This window comes from Gobius niger, assembly GCF_951799975.1.
Source record: "Gobius niger genome assembly, chromosome: 19".
NCBI lineage: Eukaryota > Metazoa > Chordata > Actinopteri > Gobiiformes > Gobiidae > Gobius > Gobius niger.
Genome location: NC_136870.1, coordinates 4,000,846 through 4,018,147, shown reverse-complemented (window position 1 = coordinate 4,018,147; position 17,302 = coordinate 4,000,846). Strand labels below are relative to the sequence as shown.

General features: G+C 47.0%; 1 protein-coding gene across 1 annotated transcript in view; it reads right to left on the bottom strand.

Annotated features, from left to right (window-relative positions):
* dnah9 (dynein, axonemal, heavy chain 9) overlaps positions 1-17,302 on the bottom strand; it is a gene marked incomplete at its 3' end in the record, with an annotated part of 755,285 nt that overhangs the window by 34,729 nt on the left and 703,254 nt on the right. The window contains exons 71-72 of the mRNA XM_079578063.1: positions 12,142-12,369; positions 212-403 (exon numbers count right to left, since the gene is read on the bottom strand). Of these exons, the coding sequence (XP_079434189.1) occupies positions 212-403; positions 12,142-12,369 (420 nt within the window). The remainder of the gene's footprint in view (positions 1-211; positions 404-12,141; positions 12,370-17,302) is intronic.

The window sequence follows — 17,302 nt, the reverse complement described above, 5'->3', positions numbered from 1 at the left end:
TAAATTGCATATGATGCAGGCCTGTTTGGTATAAGAGCAGAACAAATGTGCTTGAAAAAGTCTTTTGCTGCCTCTGAGTGCAGTTACCAGGATTTGGCCCGTGCCCTTTCAGCCCTCTCATTCTCCACAGAGAACCCGGGTGGAGATTTCCCATTAAGACTACACGTTTGGCCTTTGTGCTGCCCCCCGGAGGTCAGCGGCCATGACGCACCTTGGGGCTGTTCTCCAGGTAGTTGTAGAGCACGCTGATGGAGATGGTGAGGTCTCCGGTGTTGAAGGGGTACGAGCGGTTCCAGCCCTGGGGCCCAAACTTCCTGCGCTCAGCCACCACGGCGTGGAAGTAACAGAGGGAGAACAGGATGCTTTTGAACTCGCTCTCCCGCGCACACATCTCCAGAGTGTCCTGCAAAACAACACCACTGCTGTTAGAGACAGGACAGGGCTTTAGAAGGACTAATACCACAAAACATTACATGGCCTCTTTAATACTTTTAATACGGTTTGCTGTTAGTACGTTGCACTGGCATGGAACATTTTACAGCTGAAATATAAGATGCATCAAGCTTAGCATGAGTCTGATTAAAACCACCGCGCCATCACCAAAAGCAACATCAGCCTTAATCCATTCAGGACTGCTCATTAGATCAGGCGGGATTCGTTTCACACAATCACAGCCAACTCTCCAAACACATAATCAAACATTAAGGAGCAATGAAATATTGAGTTGATTTAGTCAGAGTGGTTTGTGCGTATGTAGCAGCTCACCTCTTGGTTTCTGTGTTGTATCTACTGTCTAGTGCTTGATATTTGCAAATGCTGAACCTGCTCAGTCTCAGCAGAACTGCCACGAGAACGTACCACCTTTACAAGCTCAAATCTGTAAAGCTGAAGAGTTTAACAACTTAAATCATCAACGTGCTTGACACGTTCCTCAGATACAGGCATGGTCTCAAATCAACTTCAATTCGAGACCTTTGGTTTCCAGCAAACATAAAAGAAATGAAGGTGCTTTGAGCCCTGCAATGATCAGATCAGGTCTGCTGAAGGTGAAGTGGACTTTGCGTACATGATCTGATATCACAGCCTCATGCAGAGCCCTGTCGCTCAGAAACAAAACAAACATTGTGTTTTGTTCAGTCGAGCCTGTTTTATTTTGTTATGTCTTGGCCTCATGTAAACTGCTTCACAGCTGTTGTTTCAGCAAAGTGTGCCAGTTCATTTAAAACAAGGAAATGCCTCTGCCACGCTGTCTAAAGTGGTTTAAAAGCCCAAGTAAGGAAGGATATTTAAATTAGACAAAAAAACATGACAAATAATATTTATCATCTTTGTCTAATTTAAATATCCTTCCTTATATATTATATACACTTGTAACATGGCTTTTATATCAGGCTGTATCTAGAGTAGCAGAAGTAAATGAATTATCATTGGGAATGAACGGTCATTTGTGGGACTTGACTGGAATGAATGGGAATGGGTTTCTTCCCTAAATATTTGATAGTTATACACTGAAATAGCCATCACAGTAGAAAGAAAAGTCTTCATCACCATGCCTAAGGTTTGAAGAGGACAGCGTTTTAGGTTTTGGCCAATACAAAAGAGGTCAGGGTGTGGGTCAAATGCATGTTTTATGGTTCAAAAACATAATTCAACTAAGACTGTAGTTTACCAACTACTGTTTATTTAAACATTCGGACAACATTTTTGAGCTAAGTTCCCATTGACACTTCCAGGAAAAGCATGGAGAATGTTCCACCCCTTTGCAACCCTAACTGTCCATCGACAGCACTGAGGCCGCCTGACAGTGGAGTGGATGATTTGGAACTTCTCTCATGCTTTGTTCCGTTGTGAGCACTTTAGACAGGACAGGCGTCTGTGAAGCGGAGAGTGTGCTGCAGTTCGCCTCTCTCTCTGTTGTTTGCCTGTCTGAAAGGCTCTGTATGGGGTTTATTGAGTGGGGTCCCCAGCAGTGCGCAGCAGCACCCGTCAGGCGCCGGGACGAGGAGGCGCCACTAAAGCCAGCGCACACTTCTCTTTTAATTGTCACCGAGTGCCAGCGCGCTCAGCTCTGGACGGCTCCCGGGCAGCTCGTCCCACACTGACAAATAAAACGTACGCAAAGGCATTTCAGATCAGCCTGCCAATGCGGCCCACAGGAGCAGACCAGGAACTCCGTTTGGAGCCTCAATTCTGCATCATCGCCTCGCTCTCGTTTTACATGATACATTTTGGCATATGTTTTGACCTTCCCCGCATCTACAACATGTACAATGGGGTCCTCTCTGGGGCCAGTGCTCCAGTGAAAGAGAGATTCTCAGTGGGACTTTCCCTGTTAACCTCTTAAAGGAACAGGCCACAGTTCTTCCATACTGAGATATGTTCTTACCTGAGCTTAGACGAGTTGATGTGTATCTGTCTGGTCGCGGTCGCTTCTAACTTCACCTCCGTTTGGAGCTATAGGACTATACTGGGAGAGGCTAAATGCTAACAACATCTATGGTCGTTTTGCGTGACTGAGGGCACGCACAAAGACCAGGCAGGTACGCATCAACTCGTCTAAGCTCAGGTAAGAACATATCTCAGTATGGAAAAATGGTGGCCTGTTCCTTTAATAACCACCTTAACCGAGGGCATTTTTCCAGTTCGGCTTTATCCAAATCTAAAAGCGTCTCCATGGGGCTTGCAGCCTATAGGTCAGTGTAACGCCTCATTTGAAAGCTAAGGCAAAACGTCACACAGGTCATTTTTGAAGTGTCTCTGGTTGTGTTTTCATCTCGTTTTTTGCGGCTTTGTGGCTCTTTTGTGGCTTGTTTGTTGCTTTTTCATCACTTAAGTCATATTTGTGTTGCTTTTTTTTATTAATTGTGTTATCGTCGCTTTTCCGGCACTTTTTTTTTGTCACTTTGTCGTTGCGCTTTCATCCTCGTTTTTGTGGCCGTTTTCCCGCTTTTCCCAAGAAGCTACTACATTTGGGTGATGCCAAACCGGGGGAAAATGTCCCCAGTTCAGGCGGAGGTTAAGAGGTTAAACAAAAGTAAGGCAAGGCTCCGCTCTGTCCTGCAACCCTGAACGAACACTGTGCCGTCAGCAAAGCGAAAGGTCCCATACCATATTTTGTCCCAGCCACAGCTAATAAAATAATAATAATAATCCATCAAACTTGTATAGCGCTCTTTTGGAAACTCAAAGGGGGTTTAGGAAAAAGCTAGTTTGAACAGGTGGGTTTTGAGGACTGATTTGAAGGTTGGTCCTGAGTCAGAGTTTCTAATGGGCTGTGGGAGTGAATTCCAGAGGGTGGGGGGCGGCGATGGCGAAGGCTCGGTCCCCCAAGGCCCGGCGGTTAGTGTGGGTGACGGGAGTGAGGCGGTTGGAGGCGGCTGAGCGGAGGCGGCGGGGGGGTTGGCGTTGTTTGCAGGAGCTCGGTGAGGTCGGGCGGGGCCAGGTTATGGAGGGATTTGTAGGTGAGGACGAGGAGCTTGTACTGAATACGATATTGAACGGGGAGCCAGTGGAGCTGCTGTGTTCTCTAGACCGGGTGTGGGTGAGGAGGCGGGGCAGCAGAGTTCTGGACGTATTGCAGTTTTTGGAGGTGAGTGGTGGGACGTCCGTAGAGGAGGCTATCGCAGTAGTCGAGTCTGGAAGTGATGAATGCCTGGATGAGGATTCCAGCTGTAGACCCATAAGGGAGGGGCGGAGGCGGGCGATGTTGCGGAGGTGGAAGAAGGATGTTTTGGTGATGTTGTTGATGTGTGTTTTGTATGAGAGGGTGGAGTCCAATATGATGCCATGGTTGCGTACAGAGGGGGAGGGGGTGACATTGTGACCGTCGATGAGGAGGGAAAGTTCTCACTCCTCACACTGGTGGTTTCAGTGTCATAAAGGGAATGTTCCTGTAAATATGTCACATGATAATAACGTATAAGGGAGGACTGAGGCTTACATATTCCGACCCGATCTGAAATGTTGTGCCTGCCCTCTCGGCTGCTCCCCGGGGAGGGCCTCTGGTGCACCGAGCCTTCAGGTTTAGTTAACATTCAGCACAGCTCCGCTCATGCTCAGCCGCCGCGTTCAGCGAGCGCCGGAGAGAAGCGGGAGCACGGGCGCTGATGGAGGAGAGAGCCGATTACAATCAAAGTCTGCATGCGTGGGAATGAATTGGATTTTCACTGATAAACTGGCCTGATCCGTTTGATGCGTGCTGTCCGGGGAGATCACGCGTGTGGGCTGAGTTATGGCGCTCGGGTTTAGAAATGCTACTATTGATTATTCAGTATCGCTACAACAATTAAGGCAGGCCTGTAATATATTCAGAGGGATCCATGTGACATTTCCTGCCTTCTCTTGGCCGTTCTGTTTCAGCAGCTGCCAGTCTTCTTCTGACCCTCTCCCTCCTGGGGGCCCTGTTGTATTTTAGTGGTCAGTGGAAGCTGAGCTCCTATAGAGGAAACCTGACACATGGGAAAACAACATCTACATTTCAATCAGAACAGATCAACCTTCCTGAATAAGGGCATACACAAATGGTTTACTTCCTACCTCACAGACAGGACGTCCATGGTGAGTGTGGATACCTGCTCCTCTAAGGTCCATGGAATTACATGTGGTGTGCCCCAGGGTTCAATTTTAGGCCCAGTGCTTTTTAATCTGTATATGCTCCCCCTTGGTGATGTCATCAGGAGACACGGGGTCAATTTTCACAGTTATGCTGATGATACACAGTTATACATCTCCATGTCTCCAGATGACACCAGGCCAATAGATGCACTTTTTAACTGCATTTTAGATATCAAATTCTGGATGGCAGAAAACTTTCTCCGTTTTAGTCATCGGCCCTGAGGCTCAGAAAGAGAGACTTCTACCCAAACAACAGTCACTGTCTATTAATCCTTCCTCACTCTGGATAGTGTCCTGACGAAGACCAGGAGGCGGGTAGAATCGCTGCATTCTTATCGTTCAGAACTGCTTTTACCTTATGAACCTTCACGGCCCCTTCGCTTCTCCGGCGGGGGTCTCCTAGTTATTCCTAAAGTCAACAAAAAGAGGCGTCTTTCCAATATTCCAGCCCTCGCCTCTGGAACCACCTGAGGAGGAGCTCAGGGCTGCAGAAAACGTTCATGTTTTTAAGAGCAGCTCAAGACCCACCTTTTAAGCTTAGCCTTTAACTGACTAATCTATTTATTTAATCCTAATATATAAAATATATATATAGGAAGGTGTGCCAGGCGCATTGTTTTAAATGTTGTAATCTGTAAAGCACTTTGTGATACCTTTCGGTATGAAAACGCTTTATAAACAAAGTTTGATTGATTGATTGATTGATTGATTGCTTGCTTGATTGATTGATTGATTGATTGATTGATTGATTGATTGATTGATTGATTGATTGATATGACAGTCATCAGGTGATGTCACTCACCTCGATTCTCTTGATCAGAATAATGGTTGTAAATCTTCCTGAATGTTTTAAGATGCAGGTTCCTTGTTTTTGAGAGAGTGTCGTGGACGGTGAAAAGACTTATCATAAGAAAGTTCCTTGTGTTTTAGTAAAGCCTCGGCCAGTCCTGCCGGGTCATTGCCCTGCCATCGATTACACTTCAGTGGAAGAAGCTCCCTCACCCCTCCCTCCTCTCTCCGTGGACCCCCCTGAGCTCTGCGGCAGCACGGACCTGCAGATAGACATCGGTGAGCTACAGCAGAGGTGGTGTTTGCATTGACGCACCGAGGTAATCCTGCACACAGAAAGGTGGCTGATAACAAGAGAAACCAGCCACGGATTCTTCACACCATAGGCTGAGCACATTGTTATTGTGAGGCTGATAGCAACACCACTGCAACACAAAGTCAATGGACCGCAATGGAAGCTATACTTGGACCGTGTAACTGCTCACGTAGCCGTATTTAAATAGGGAAAACCCGTTTGGACCCATAAAGGAGAGGAGGAGAGGCTCAATGCTAGCAACATCTTTGGTCTATTTGCGTGACTGAGCACACGTTAAGACCAGTATGGAAAAAGTATCAGCATCTGGTCATTTAACCCTAACCTTAGTAAAGAAAGAACACAGTGTGTTCAGCGTCACGTTACTGTCACTCCTGGTGTCCTAACGTTAACTCTGAAGAGAGTACAATCACATTTACACTGAGAAGGTTGAACTCATACACACAGTGTTAAATGAACACTGGCACATTTGCTGTGTATGAATGTGTCAGTGCTATGTGCTTGTGTTTACTACCAGAGATGAACTGAGGGATCAAAGCTTCCTCATAGTGTTCCGCACAGGCTCAAGCTCGTTCATGCTGCAGTTTGACTGGGTTTGTGGAGACAGCTCCATTATTTAGTTTAGGGTAAAAAATATGTATAGGGGAATAAAATTAGCACAATGTTGCGTGTGTTAAGACAAACACATGGAGGTCAGAATGAAGAGCCTGTGTTGAATAATGACTTAAAGAAGAGCAAAAAAGTTTATTGGAAAGTCCATAGGAGCCAGGAACCATGTTGTTTTGGTTACAGGAAGAAATCAGCCACAATTCACCTTATTCCGGAGGCTCGCATGGGTGGCACCATGAATTGTGCCCTCCCCTCCTATCAGTTAACATGGGACTGGAGAGGTCCACATAAAATCAGTTACTACACGAAAACAAAGCAGTTTTTCGGCGCAGAGTTGACTTGTTGGTGCAAATGAACATTGGCCATTTTACACAAATCAATCGACTAAACATCAGATTTGAGCGGTGTACTTTTCCCGTCGTTCTCCATTTAAATGAACGGGCTTCGCGCTCGACCGGAAGCGCCTGTACAACGGAAGTGCCGAGACAAGGTAAAAAGTGGCAAAAGTGGGCGGGGGCGGAATAAGGTGAATAAGTCCATTCTTAATTTTACAGTCTCTGACTACTATAACTGCTACACACCCTCTTATCGCGTGGTCAAAAGAGCTAACTCAGGACAAACTTTGAGGGAGTGTCAGGTGGGATCCGTGTTTATAAATGCTTTAGAAATGACGCGAGGGACGAGTTAAAATGGTAAAATCCAGAGTTCCGCTCCCCACAGGCCCCGTGGAGCGCCCCGGTCCTCTTAGGGGCCTACGTATAATTCTGGCTAAAAAGCGGCTGCATTCGTCTGCCAGCTCCTGCCTCTCTGTAAATTGGCACTTTGATGAGAAATCTGGAGTGAAAATTGGAGTGTGCCGTCTGAACTGCCACTCACGGTAAACAGGGAAATGGAGCAAACACGAGTTCAAATGCCTGAGAGTTTACTGGGAACACAAGAAGTCTCCTCTTTGGTTCAGTATGGCTTCTTCACAGAACTACTTCAGGCTGAAACAGTATCAGAAGAACTTCCTCTGCCCTGAGGAAATGGGTTATACTGGTGCTGTCACTCAACTTAATCTTAACACTATTCCCACTTTATTCCTCGTGTTTTCTCCCAGGCAAAAAGAAAGCACTGTTCCCTTATGAAATAGTTCTGTCCATAAATGTTTGCGGAATAACGCACATTCAGACCAGCTCTTTCTTAGTAGTTCAAAGTGCTGCTGTCCTGCTGATATCATGTCATTGCTCTAAATTCCTATGGAAAAGCTGCCGGATATTAGCCTGTTTAGTAAAGTGTTTCACTGTGCCAGCAGAAAGTCCATATCTTTGACATGTTTTCATTTATTACTTCAAGTTTTATTATGTAAAATATCAAGGCAAATGTGTCCAGAAGTACTTTAAGGCTTACTAATCACATTTGAGCCGAGTGAAGTGAATCCTGGTCCATTTCCTCTGAAAATATGTTTCAGAGGAATTGTTGTGAACACAAACCCACTCTGGGGCATCAACAATGGAAAAAAGAAACTAAAACTCACAGATTCAAAAGGAGACACAAAATAATATCTGTGTTGAACTCGAGGTCGACCGATGTGGGTTTTTCCATGCCGATTTTGGGGGTTTTTCATTGGCCAATGCCGATATGCACGGCTGATCATTTTGGAAGATTGTCTTGTTTGTAATCCCGTGTATGATGCTCTTGTAAAATGCTGTTGAACTGTGACAGCAGGGGGCGCTTTATTGGGGCATAGGGCTGATTTAATTATGTATATGTAGTGGGATGGCTTCATGCGCCCCTACACAGCCATTCAGTGGTCGGCCGCGCTCTATAAGAAGGGACGTCGCCCTCGGTCCGGATGCAGAGCTGCCCTTGCAGGCGCTGGTTAGAGCCGTTACTGTAGCAAACGCTGGGAAATCACAGCAAGTGTCAAGCTCGGTGATCGTAGAGAGCGTGTTGCGTATATTGGCTGGTGAGCAGCGCGCAAGACAGCCCTGTTTTTAAGATTAAGATTAAGATGATACTTTATTGATCTCACAGATGGAGAAATTGCATTCGATGAGAGAGCATCCGGCAGCAGCACCCATTCAGTGGCACCACTCTTTTTCCACTCTTTTTTTTCTTTGGTGAAAGATCGTTGTGTCGCGGCCGCCATCTTCACTGTTTTGGTTACAGGAGGAGCAATGGTTGATGGGAAATCCGTAGACGATGACCACGGCGGTGGAGCTCTTGCGCTTGGCCACGATGTTCTTGGCCACACAGGTGTAGTTGGCCGTGTGGGACAGACGCGCCTGCTTGATGATCAGGTTGTGGTCCACGGTGATGTAGAAGTTCCTGTCCTCGGCCGGGTCGATGATCTTGTTGTCCTTCAGCCACTCCACCCGCATGACCTTGGAGGATGGAGAAACTGTAGCTGCCCTCTGTCTCCTCTGATCATCTGAAACGGTGCACCGCCTCCTGGGCTTGTCCCCGTCTCAGAGCGTGGTGTCCTGCACTGGTCAGCTCCACCTCGTCCTTCCTCTTCCTCCTGCACAGCTCCCTCCACAGTCTATCACCATCTCCTCGTTGGTCCCTCTTGTTGTTTCCTGTAGCTCCTCTTGTGACGCCTCCTCCGTGCTGCAGGTGTGGGGGCTCTTGGTGCCTCTTCACTGTTCAGTGTCTCAGAAGAAGATGATCTTTTATTAGTTTTATTAGATGATCTTTTATTAGTTTGTATACGTCCTAACACGTCCTAACACAGCTGTTTATAGGCCACCAGTGCGTGCATGCGGCGCAGGTTAACATGGGATCTTGCCCCCAGCTTAAGGCTGTGCACGGCTCACCGTCAAGGTCCCTGTAGGCAATCTGATTGTTCAACTGTGTACTCTTTTAAAACTGCATTTATTGCGATGCTCCCAGTGCTTAATTTGATCCCCCATTTGGGGAACGCATTCCCCCAATTCAATTTTTTTCAGGGTAAAGGATCCGGGAAATATTTTGGAGGATCCGGCAAAAAATGTATCTGATATAATGGTGTTTAATGAGAGTGTTCCGGCAAATGTTTTGGCCTGTTCCCCCAATCCATTACATCAGACCAAAAGCGTTCCTGAAAATACTAATTTACAAATTAAGCACTGGATGCTCCATGTGTTTATACAGCAGAATTTGTATTTTTCATTTGACCTTTAGTTAACCTGGAAAGTCCCACTAAGTTTAAACATCTTTTAAAAGAGATGTTTAAACTTAGTGGGACTTTCCAGGTTAAAGGGGAGTCCTGGCCCCCGAGCGGAACCTGTTGTACATTTTTTTAGTGGTAGGGGGAACCAGAGTGCCCGAAAGAAACCTATGCAGACACGGGAAGAGCATGCAAACTCCAAACAGAAAGGCCCTGTCCAGGTGGGAATCGCACCTGGGACGCTAACCGCTGCACCACCATGCTGCCCGAAATGTGAGGCTCACTTTGATTATATTTGCCTTTAGATTTAAGGATGGTTTCACAATGTTTTCCCCTGACGCTGCCACACAAACATTCAGAGGCTTTTAAAGGGGCAGAAGTCAGGGAGGGCATCTGACTGAGCGTCATATGTGAGGGCTCAGGCAGCAGTCGCATCCTGCCTATTGTTGTACAACACTGTTCCAAGCTGTGACAGCGTCAAACATGTGTTCTCCCACACACACAGAAGGCAGCACCTGTTGTTTACTGCACCGGTGTTATGACAAAACAACTCCTTTAGTCACAGACATACTGCCTGCCAGAGCTGTGAAGATGAATATGCAGCGGCAAAGTGCACCACGGAACTTGCTACAAAACTAATTCACAACTTATGTTTCATACAGTAGGACTATAAGGACTTCATGTGACTCTACCCAGTTATAAGTGCCACATTTCCTTATTATACAACGACTCCCTGGAGCCTCGACCTCATTATAAAGTTCTATCCTCGGGAAGAAAATGCTTCATTCGCTATAATGTCAGTCTTTTTGCATAAATATCCATCTCCCTGCCTCTCCAAACACTCGCTCACTCAAGTACCGGTCAGCACGCTGTGTCCAAGTTGTCCAAAGCCTTGTGTAGGCTGGCGTGTGTAGACCTGCAGGTGGTGTTACCTGGGTGAAGTTGTCCAGGGCCTTGTGCAGGTTGGCGTGTGTAGACCTGCTGGTGGTGTTACCTTGGTGAAGTTGTCCAGGGCCTTGTGCAGGTTGGCGTGTGTAGACCTGCAGGTGGTGTTACCTGGGTGAAGTTGTCCAGGTTGGCGTGTGTAGACCTGCTGGTGGTGTTACCTTGGTGAAGTTGTCCAGGGCCTTGTGCAGGTTGGCGTGTGTAGACCTGCAGGTGGTGTTACCTGGGTGAAGTTGTCCAGGTTGGCGTGTGTAGACCTGCGGGTGGTGTTACCTGGGTGAAGTTGTCCAGGTTGGCGTGTGTAGACCTGCGGGTGGTGTTACCTGGGTGAAGTTGTCCAGGTTGGCGTGTGTAGACCTGCGGGTGGTGTTACCTGGGTGAAGTTGTCCAGGTTGGCGTGTGTAGACCTGCGGGTGGTGTTACCTGGGTGAAGTTGTCCAGGGCCTTGTGCAGGTTGGCGTGTGTAGACCTACGGGTGGTGTTACCTGGGTGAAGTTGTCCAGGTTGGCGTGTGTAGACCTGCGGGTGGTGTTACCTGGGTGAAGTTGTCCAGGGCCTTGTGCAGGTTGGCGTGTGTAGACCTGCGGGTGGTGTTACCTGGGTGAAGTTGTCCAGGTTGGCGTGTGTAGACCTGCGGGTGGGGTTACCTGGGTGAAGTTGTCCAGGGCCTTGTGCAGGTTGGCGTGTGTAGACCTGCGGGTGGGGTTACCTGGGTGAAGTTGTCCAGGTTGGCGTGTGTAGATCTGCGGGTGGTGTTACCTGGGTGAAGTTGTCCAGGTTGGCGTGTGTAGACCTGCGGGTGGTGTTACCTGGGTGAAGTTGTCCAGGGCCTTGTGCAGGTTGGCGTGTGTAGACCTGCGGGTGGTGTTACCTGGGTGAAGTTGTCCAGGTTGGCGTGTGTAGACCTGCGGGTGGGGTTACCTGGGTGAAGTTGTCCAGGGTCTTGTGCAGGTTGGCGTGTGTAGACCTGCGGGTGGGGTTACCTGGGTGAAGTTGTCCAGGTTGGCGTGTGTAGACCTGCGGGTGGGGTTACCTGGGTGAAGTTGTCCAGGGCCTGGTGCAGGTTGGCGTGTGTAGACCTGCTGGTGGGGTTACCTGGGTGAAGTTGTCCAGGGCCTTGTGCAGGTTGGCGTGTGTAGACCTGCGGGTGGTGTTACCTGGGTGAAGTTGTCCAGGGCCTTGTACAGGTTGGCGTGTGTAGACCTGCGGGTGGTGTTACCTGGGTGAAGTTGTCCAGGGCCTTGTGCAGGTTGGCGTGTGTAGACCTGCGAGTGGGGTTACCTGGGTGAAGTTGTCCATGTTGGCGTGTGTAGACCTGCGGGTGGTGTTACCTGGGTGAAGTTGTCCAGGGCCTTGTGCAGGTTGGCGTGTGTAGACCTGCGGGTGGGGTTACCTGGGTGAAGTTGTCCAGGGCCTTGTGCAGGTTGGCGTGTGTAGACCTGCGGGTGGTGTTACCTGGGTGAAGTTGTCCAGGGCCTTGTGCAGGTTGGCGTGTGTAGACCTGCGGGTGGGGTTACCTGGGTGAAGTTGTCCAGGGCCTTGTGCAGGTTGGCGTGTGTAGACCTGCGAGTGGGGTTACCTGGGTGAAGTTGTCCAGGTTGGCGTGTGTAGACCTGCGAGTGGGGTTACCTGGGTGAAGTTGTCCAGGTTGGCGTGTGTAGACCTGCGGGTGGGGTTACCTGGGTGAAGTTGTCCAGGGCCTTGTGCAGGTTGGCGTGTGTAGACCTGCGGGTGGGGTTACCTGGGTGAAGTTGTCCAGGGCCTTGTGCAGGTTGGCGTGCATGCCCGTGGGCGGCTCGTTGGTGATCTTGATGCAGCTCTCCAGGATGCCCTGGGGGATGATGTGGCCCTCTGGGGACGAGGAGGGCTCTGCGCTCACAAACACCCTGAAGTCCTCGTGGCTGCCCTGAGCGCTCTGCTCCAGGAGCTTCTCCAGCGTGCCCAGCCAGCGAGCCACCAGGTGGATGTTCTGCACACAGAGGGTTCAGACAGGTTTGACAGATGTACAGGTTGATGTTTTGTAGATAAATATCACACGTTAAACGAGTTTCTGTTAGTGCAGTCAATAAGTCTTAAATTTGATAAATAAGTAAGTAAGTAAATTCATTAATTGTGTTTCATTTAGTATTTTTTATTGTTAAAAATAATACATATCAGCTGTCCACCTGCATTTGTCCAGGGTTTAAAAACACGTTGCTGTGAAATGACTGAGCGAGTTCAGAACGTGATGTGATTCGTTTGGGATAATTATGATGAACACATTAACTGTTTATGATTAATCACACATGTTAACATGGTCATTTTAAAGGAATATATAGGCCACCGTTTTTACATACTGAGATATGTTCTTACCTTAGCTTTGACGAGTTCTTTAGGACTTGTCTGATCTTCCTCCGTGCCTTCAGTCACGTAAACACAGCACAGACGGCGTTAGCATTTAGCCTCTCCCTCTCTCCTCTATAGCTCCAAAACAGGTCAAGATAGAAGCTACCAAGCTCTTCCACGTTTTCCCTATTTAAATATGGTTACGTGAAGTGTTCCACTATAAAGTAAAATTACACAAAATTAAACAATGTGGATTTTCTAAGCGGATAAAAGGGGGAACTATAATGTAAGGCGTAGGAATACCAGGAGTAGTTTGGCATCCGCACAGTAAAGTGAAGATAACTGCGCAGATTTCGAACTACTCCTGGTATTATTACGCCTTACAATATAGTTCCCCCTTTTATCCGCTTAGAAAATCCACATTGTTTAATTTTGTGTAATTATACTTTGTAGTGTAACACTTCACGTAACCATATTTAAATGGGGAAAACGTGGAAGAGCTTGGTAGCTTCTATCTTGACCTGTTTAGGAGCTACAGTGGAGAGAGGGAGAGGCTAAATGCTAACGCCGTCTGCGCTGTGTTTACGTGATTGAAGGCCAGACAGGTCCTAAAGAACTCGTCAAAGCTAAGGTAAGAACATATCTCAGTATGTGAAAACGGTGGCCTATTCCTTTAACATATTTTTCATACATGTAATTACTATAATAATGCATTAGATTCTTATTGCACAGACACTCAAAGTCCCTTTACATTGCATGTTTTATTCAATCCACATACAGCTGCTGTCACTCACACTCACTGGAATTGAACCAAGATCATGAATTGCACTATGGACGAAAAATGGAAAATAGCTTGAAAAGCCCACCTGGTACAAGCATCTTTCCCTTGAGCTTACTCATGAAGCTATGATACAACCACTCTATAACACGGCACAAAAGCATTAAAAAAGTCATATATAAAGGCAAGGCAAGGCAACTATATTTATACCGTGCATTGAGTTGCCTTGTGTACGAAATGCGTGACCTCAGGGTCATGTCAGTAGAACACAGCACATGCAGTTTAAAAGCTGGGTTGAAACAGCAGTTTGATCTGTCAGAGGGATTGCTACGTTATTAAATGTGTGCTCAGAATGGCTTATCTTCAGCCACATTCTGTTTCGCATAGACATTTGTAAAAGCCTCTAATAGAGAACTCATAATAGCCTAATAAGGTACTTGTTGCCACAACTGTCTGTATAATCTACATTATGAGAAGCAGCCAAAAGCAGCCATTAAAAACATTGCACTATCTCTTCTCCTTGCCGTGACTTTGATGTGGCACTAAATTAAATGGTACAAAGCACTCCAAACCAATTTCCAGGTAAGTGACATTAGGCTGCAGAGCGTCCAGGCAGGTCTCTGCTCATTCGTCTGCAGGGGGGGGATGAGAGTGGCTGGCACTGATGTGAACTTCACGACCGTATCATTCAAACAGCTCTTTAACACAGCCAAAACACATCTCATTTGTGAAAAGAGTCGGATTTTTGTGTGAGGTTTTAATCTAATTTTACAGTACATGAACTGATTCCAAAATGATCCAGTCTTTGGAGCGGCTCTTCCAAATGCAAGGATTCCAAAGATTCGGCTCCCAATATAGAGCCATAAATCCCTCCAGCAGCGGTGGGCAGAGCCTGTTCCACTGCCCAGGCCTGGTTGAGCACAATTTTCCACCCCGACTGGCCTGACACGAGCAGGATATCCCATGAAAGATGGGGATGCGGCCATAGGCGTGCAGCACTGGTCCATTCCGAAATCTAATTACACCACTAATAACCGCAGCCATTAATTCTTAAGCCTCTTCACTTTCTCATTTTCCTTTGCTCACTGCATTTAATCCTCCTCAGCATGCTGCAACTTAGACTTATTTCCACGCCACAGACCACGTTGGAATATTTAATGTAGACTTTGGATATGTTTTCAGTATTAAGAGGGAAGATTTAAAGGGCCAAAATATTCCAGAGTTATAGGCAGTGGTCATGACATTTTACACTTTGATATCATCATTTGTGAGAAAGGGCAAAGGAAATGTTCCCAGTCAAAACATCAAGACAGAAGATGGCTCTTGTGATTTATAGGTTGGGCATATTGGCCCGGATGCCCCTCTGGGCCGAGATGATTTGAGCTCATCTGATGTAACTCCAGTAATGTGGCTCTGAAGGCACCTGAACAATGCTTTGATTTTGCATTGAAATACACTGTGTATTATGCTCACTGCAGATTGGGGTTCAGGGGCTGATGGCACACATTGGCAGCTTCGCTTCCATCAGTCTACCGCAGGGCCACTTTGGCTTTTTGGCGCGAATGAATAAGGCATGAAATTGTCGAAAGACTTTCATCTGGACTGGAAAAGCGATATATAAGATTCATAAAATGATCTTTCTCGCTCAGTTCGGTTGCCCTGCCGCCTGTAAAGACGTGCAGTGAGTCGAAATGACGCTACTCTCAAACCCTTGGTACAAATAGTTAAATACAGAGTGTCATCAAATATGAATACACACGAGGGGCAGTGGAGGGAGGGAAGTGGAGAGTTCAGCTTCCTGATAGCCTGGTGTATGAACCTGTCCGTCCGTTAGCTGGACCTGACACAGATCTAGACTCTGCAGTCTTCTCATACTGGACTAAAGAGGTATGACATGGGCGTCGTATGTGTCATGTCCAAGTGGACACAGGAACAGTCGGCACCTACGGGAGCTGGGATTCAAACCCCCAACCTCTGGGTCATTGGACAACCTGGTCCACAGCCTGAGCCGAGGGCAGAAAGGCTCAGAACACGTCGGGTGATGGCTATGGATTTTCAATCACAGCAATAAGCTTCACTAAAGGAGCTGCATCACAGCTCAGTCATTCACTAAGCTTCACTAAAGGAGCTGCGTCACAGCTCATTCATTCACTAAGGGTCACTAAAGGAGCTGTATCACAGCTCATTCATTCACTAAGCTTCACTAAAGGAGCTGCGTCACAGCTCATTCATTCACTAAGCTTCACTAAAGGAGCTGCATTACAGCTCATTCATTCATTAAGCTTCACTAAAGGAGCTGCGTCACAGCTCATTCATTCACTAAGCTTCACTAAAGGAGCTGCGTCACAGCTCATTCATTCACTAAGCTTCACTAAAGGAGCTGCGTCACAGCTCATTCATTCACTAAGCTTCACTAAAGGAGCTGCGTCACAGCTCATTCATTCACTAAGCTTCACTAAAGGAGCTGCATCACAGCTCAGTCATTCATTAAGCTTCACTAAAGGAGCTGCATCACAGCTCATTCATTCACTAAGCTTCACTAAAGGAGCTGCATCACAGCTCATTCATTCACTAAGCTTCACTAAAGGAGCTGCATCACAGCTCATTCATTCATTAAGCTTCACTAAAGGAGCTGCATCACAGCTCAGTCATTCATTAAGCTTCACTAAAGGAGCTGCATCACAGCTCATTCATTCACTAAGCTTCACTAAAGGAGCTGCGTCACAGCTCATTCATTCACTAAGCTTCACTAAAGGAGCTGCATCACAGCTCATTCATTCACTAAGCTTCACTAAAGGAGCTATGTCACAGCTCATTCATTCACTAAGCTTCACTAAAGGAGCTGCATCACAGCTCATTCATTCACTAAGCTTCACTAAAGGAGCTGCGTCACAGCTCATTCATTCACTAAGCTTCACTAAAGGAGCTGCATCACAGCTCATTCATTCACTCTGCTTCACTAAAGGAGCTGCATCACAGCTCAGTCATTCACTAAGCTTCACTAAAGGAGCTATGTCACAGCTCATTCATTCACTAAGCTTCACTAAAGGAGCTGCGTCACAGCTCATTCATTCACTAAGCTTCACTAAAGGAGCTATGTCACAGCTCATTCATTCACTAAGCTTCACTAAAGCAGTGGCGGCACGGTAGCACAGCGGTTAGTGCTTGTGCTTCACAGCTAGAAGGTCCGGGTTCGATTCCCACCAAGGACGGGGTCTTTCTGTGTGGAGTTTGCATGTTCTCCCCGTGTCTGCGTAGGTTTCCTCCGGGTACTCCGGTTTCCCCTACCACTAAAAACATGTACAATAGGCCAGGATGTATGAGAGTGTGTTTGAGAGTGCGCATGGGGGACGACGGATGAAAATTAGCCTAAGGCTACAATCCGGTGTGGCTTGTTCATTAACTTGCACTGTCCCTACCAAATAAAACATAAATAAATAAAAATAAATAAAGGAGCTGCATCACAGCTCATTCATTCACTAAGCTTCACTAAAGGAGCTGCATCACAGCTCATTCATTCACTAAGCTTCACTAAAGGAGCTGCGTCACAGCTCATTCATTCACTAAGCTTCACTAAAGGAGCTGCATCACAGCTCATTCATTCACTAAGCTTCACTAAAGGAGCTGCGTCACAGCTCATTCATTCACTAAGCTTCACTAAAGGAGCTGCATCACAGCTCAGTCATTCACTAAGCTTCACTAAAGGAGCTGCATCACAGCTCAGTCATTCACTAAGCTTCACTAAAGGAGCTGCGTCACAGCTCATTCATTCATGAAGGTTCAGTAAAGGAGCTGAAAG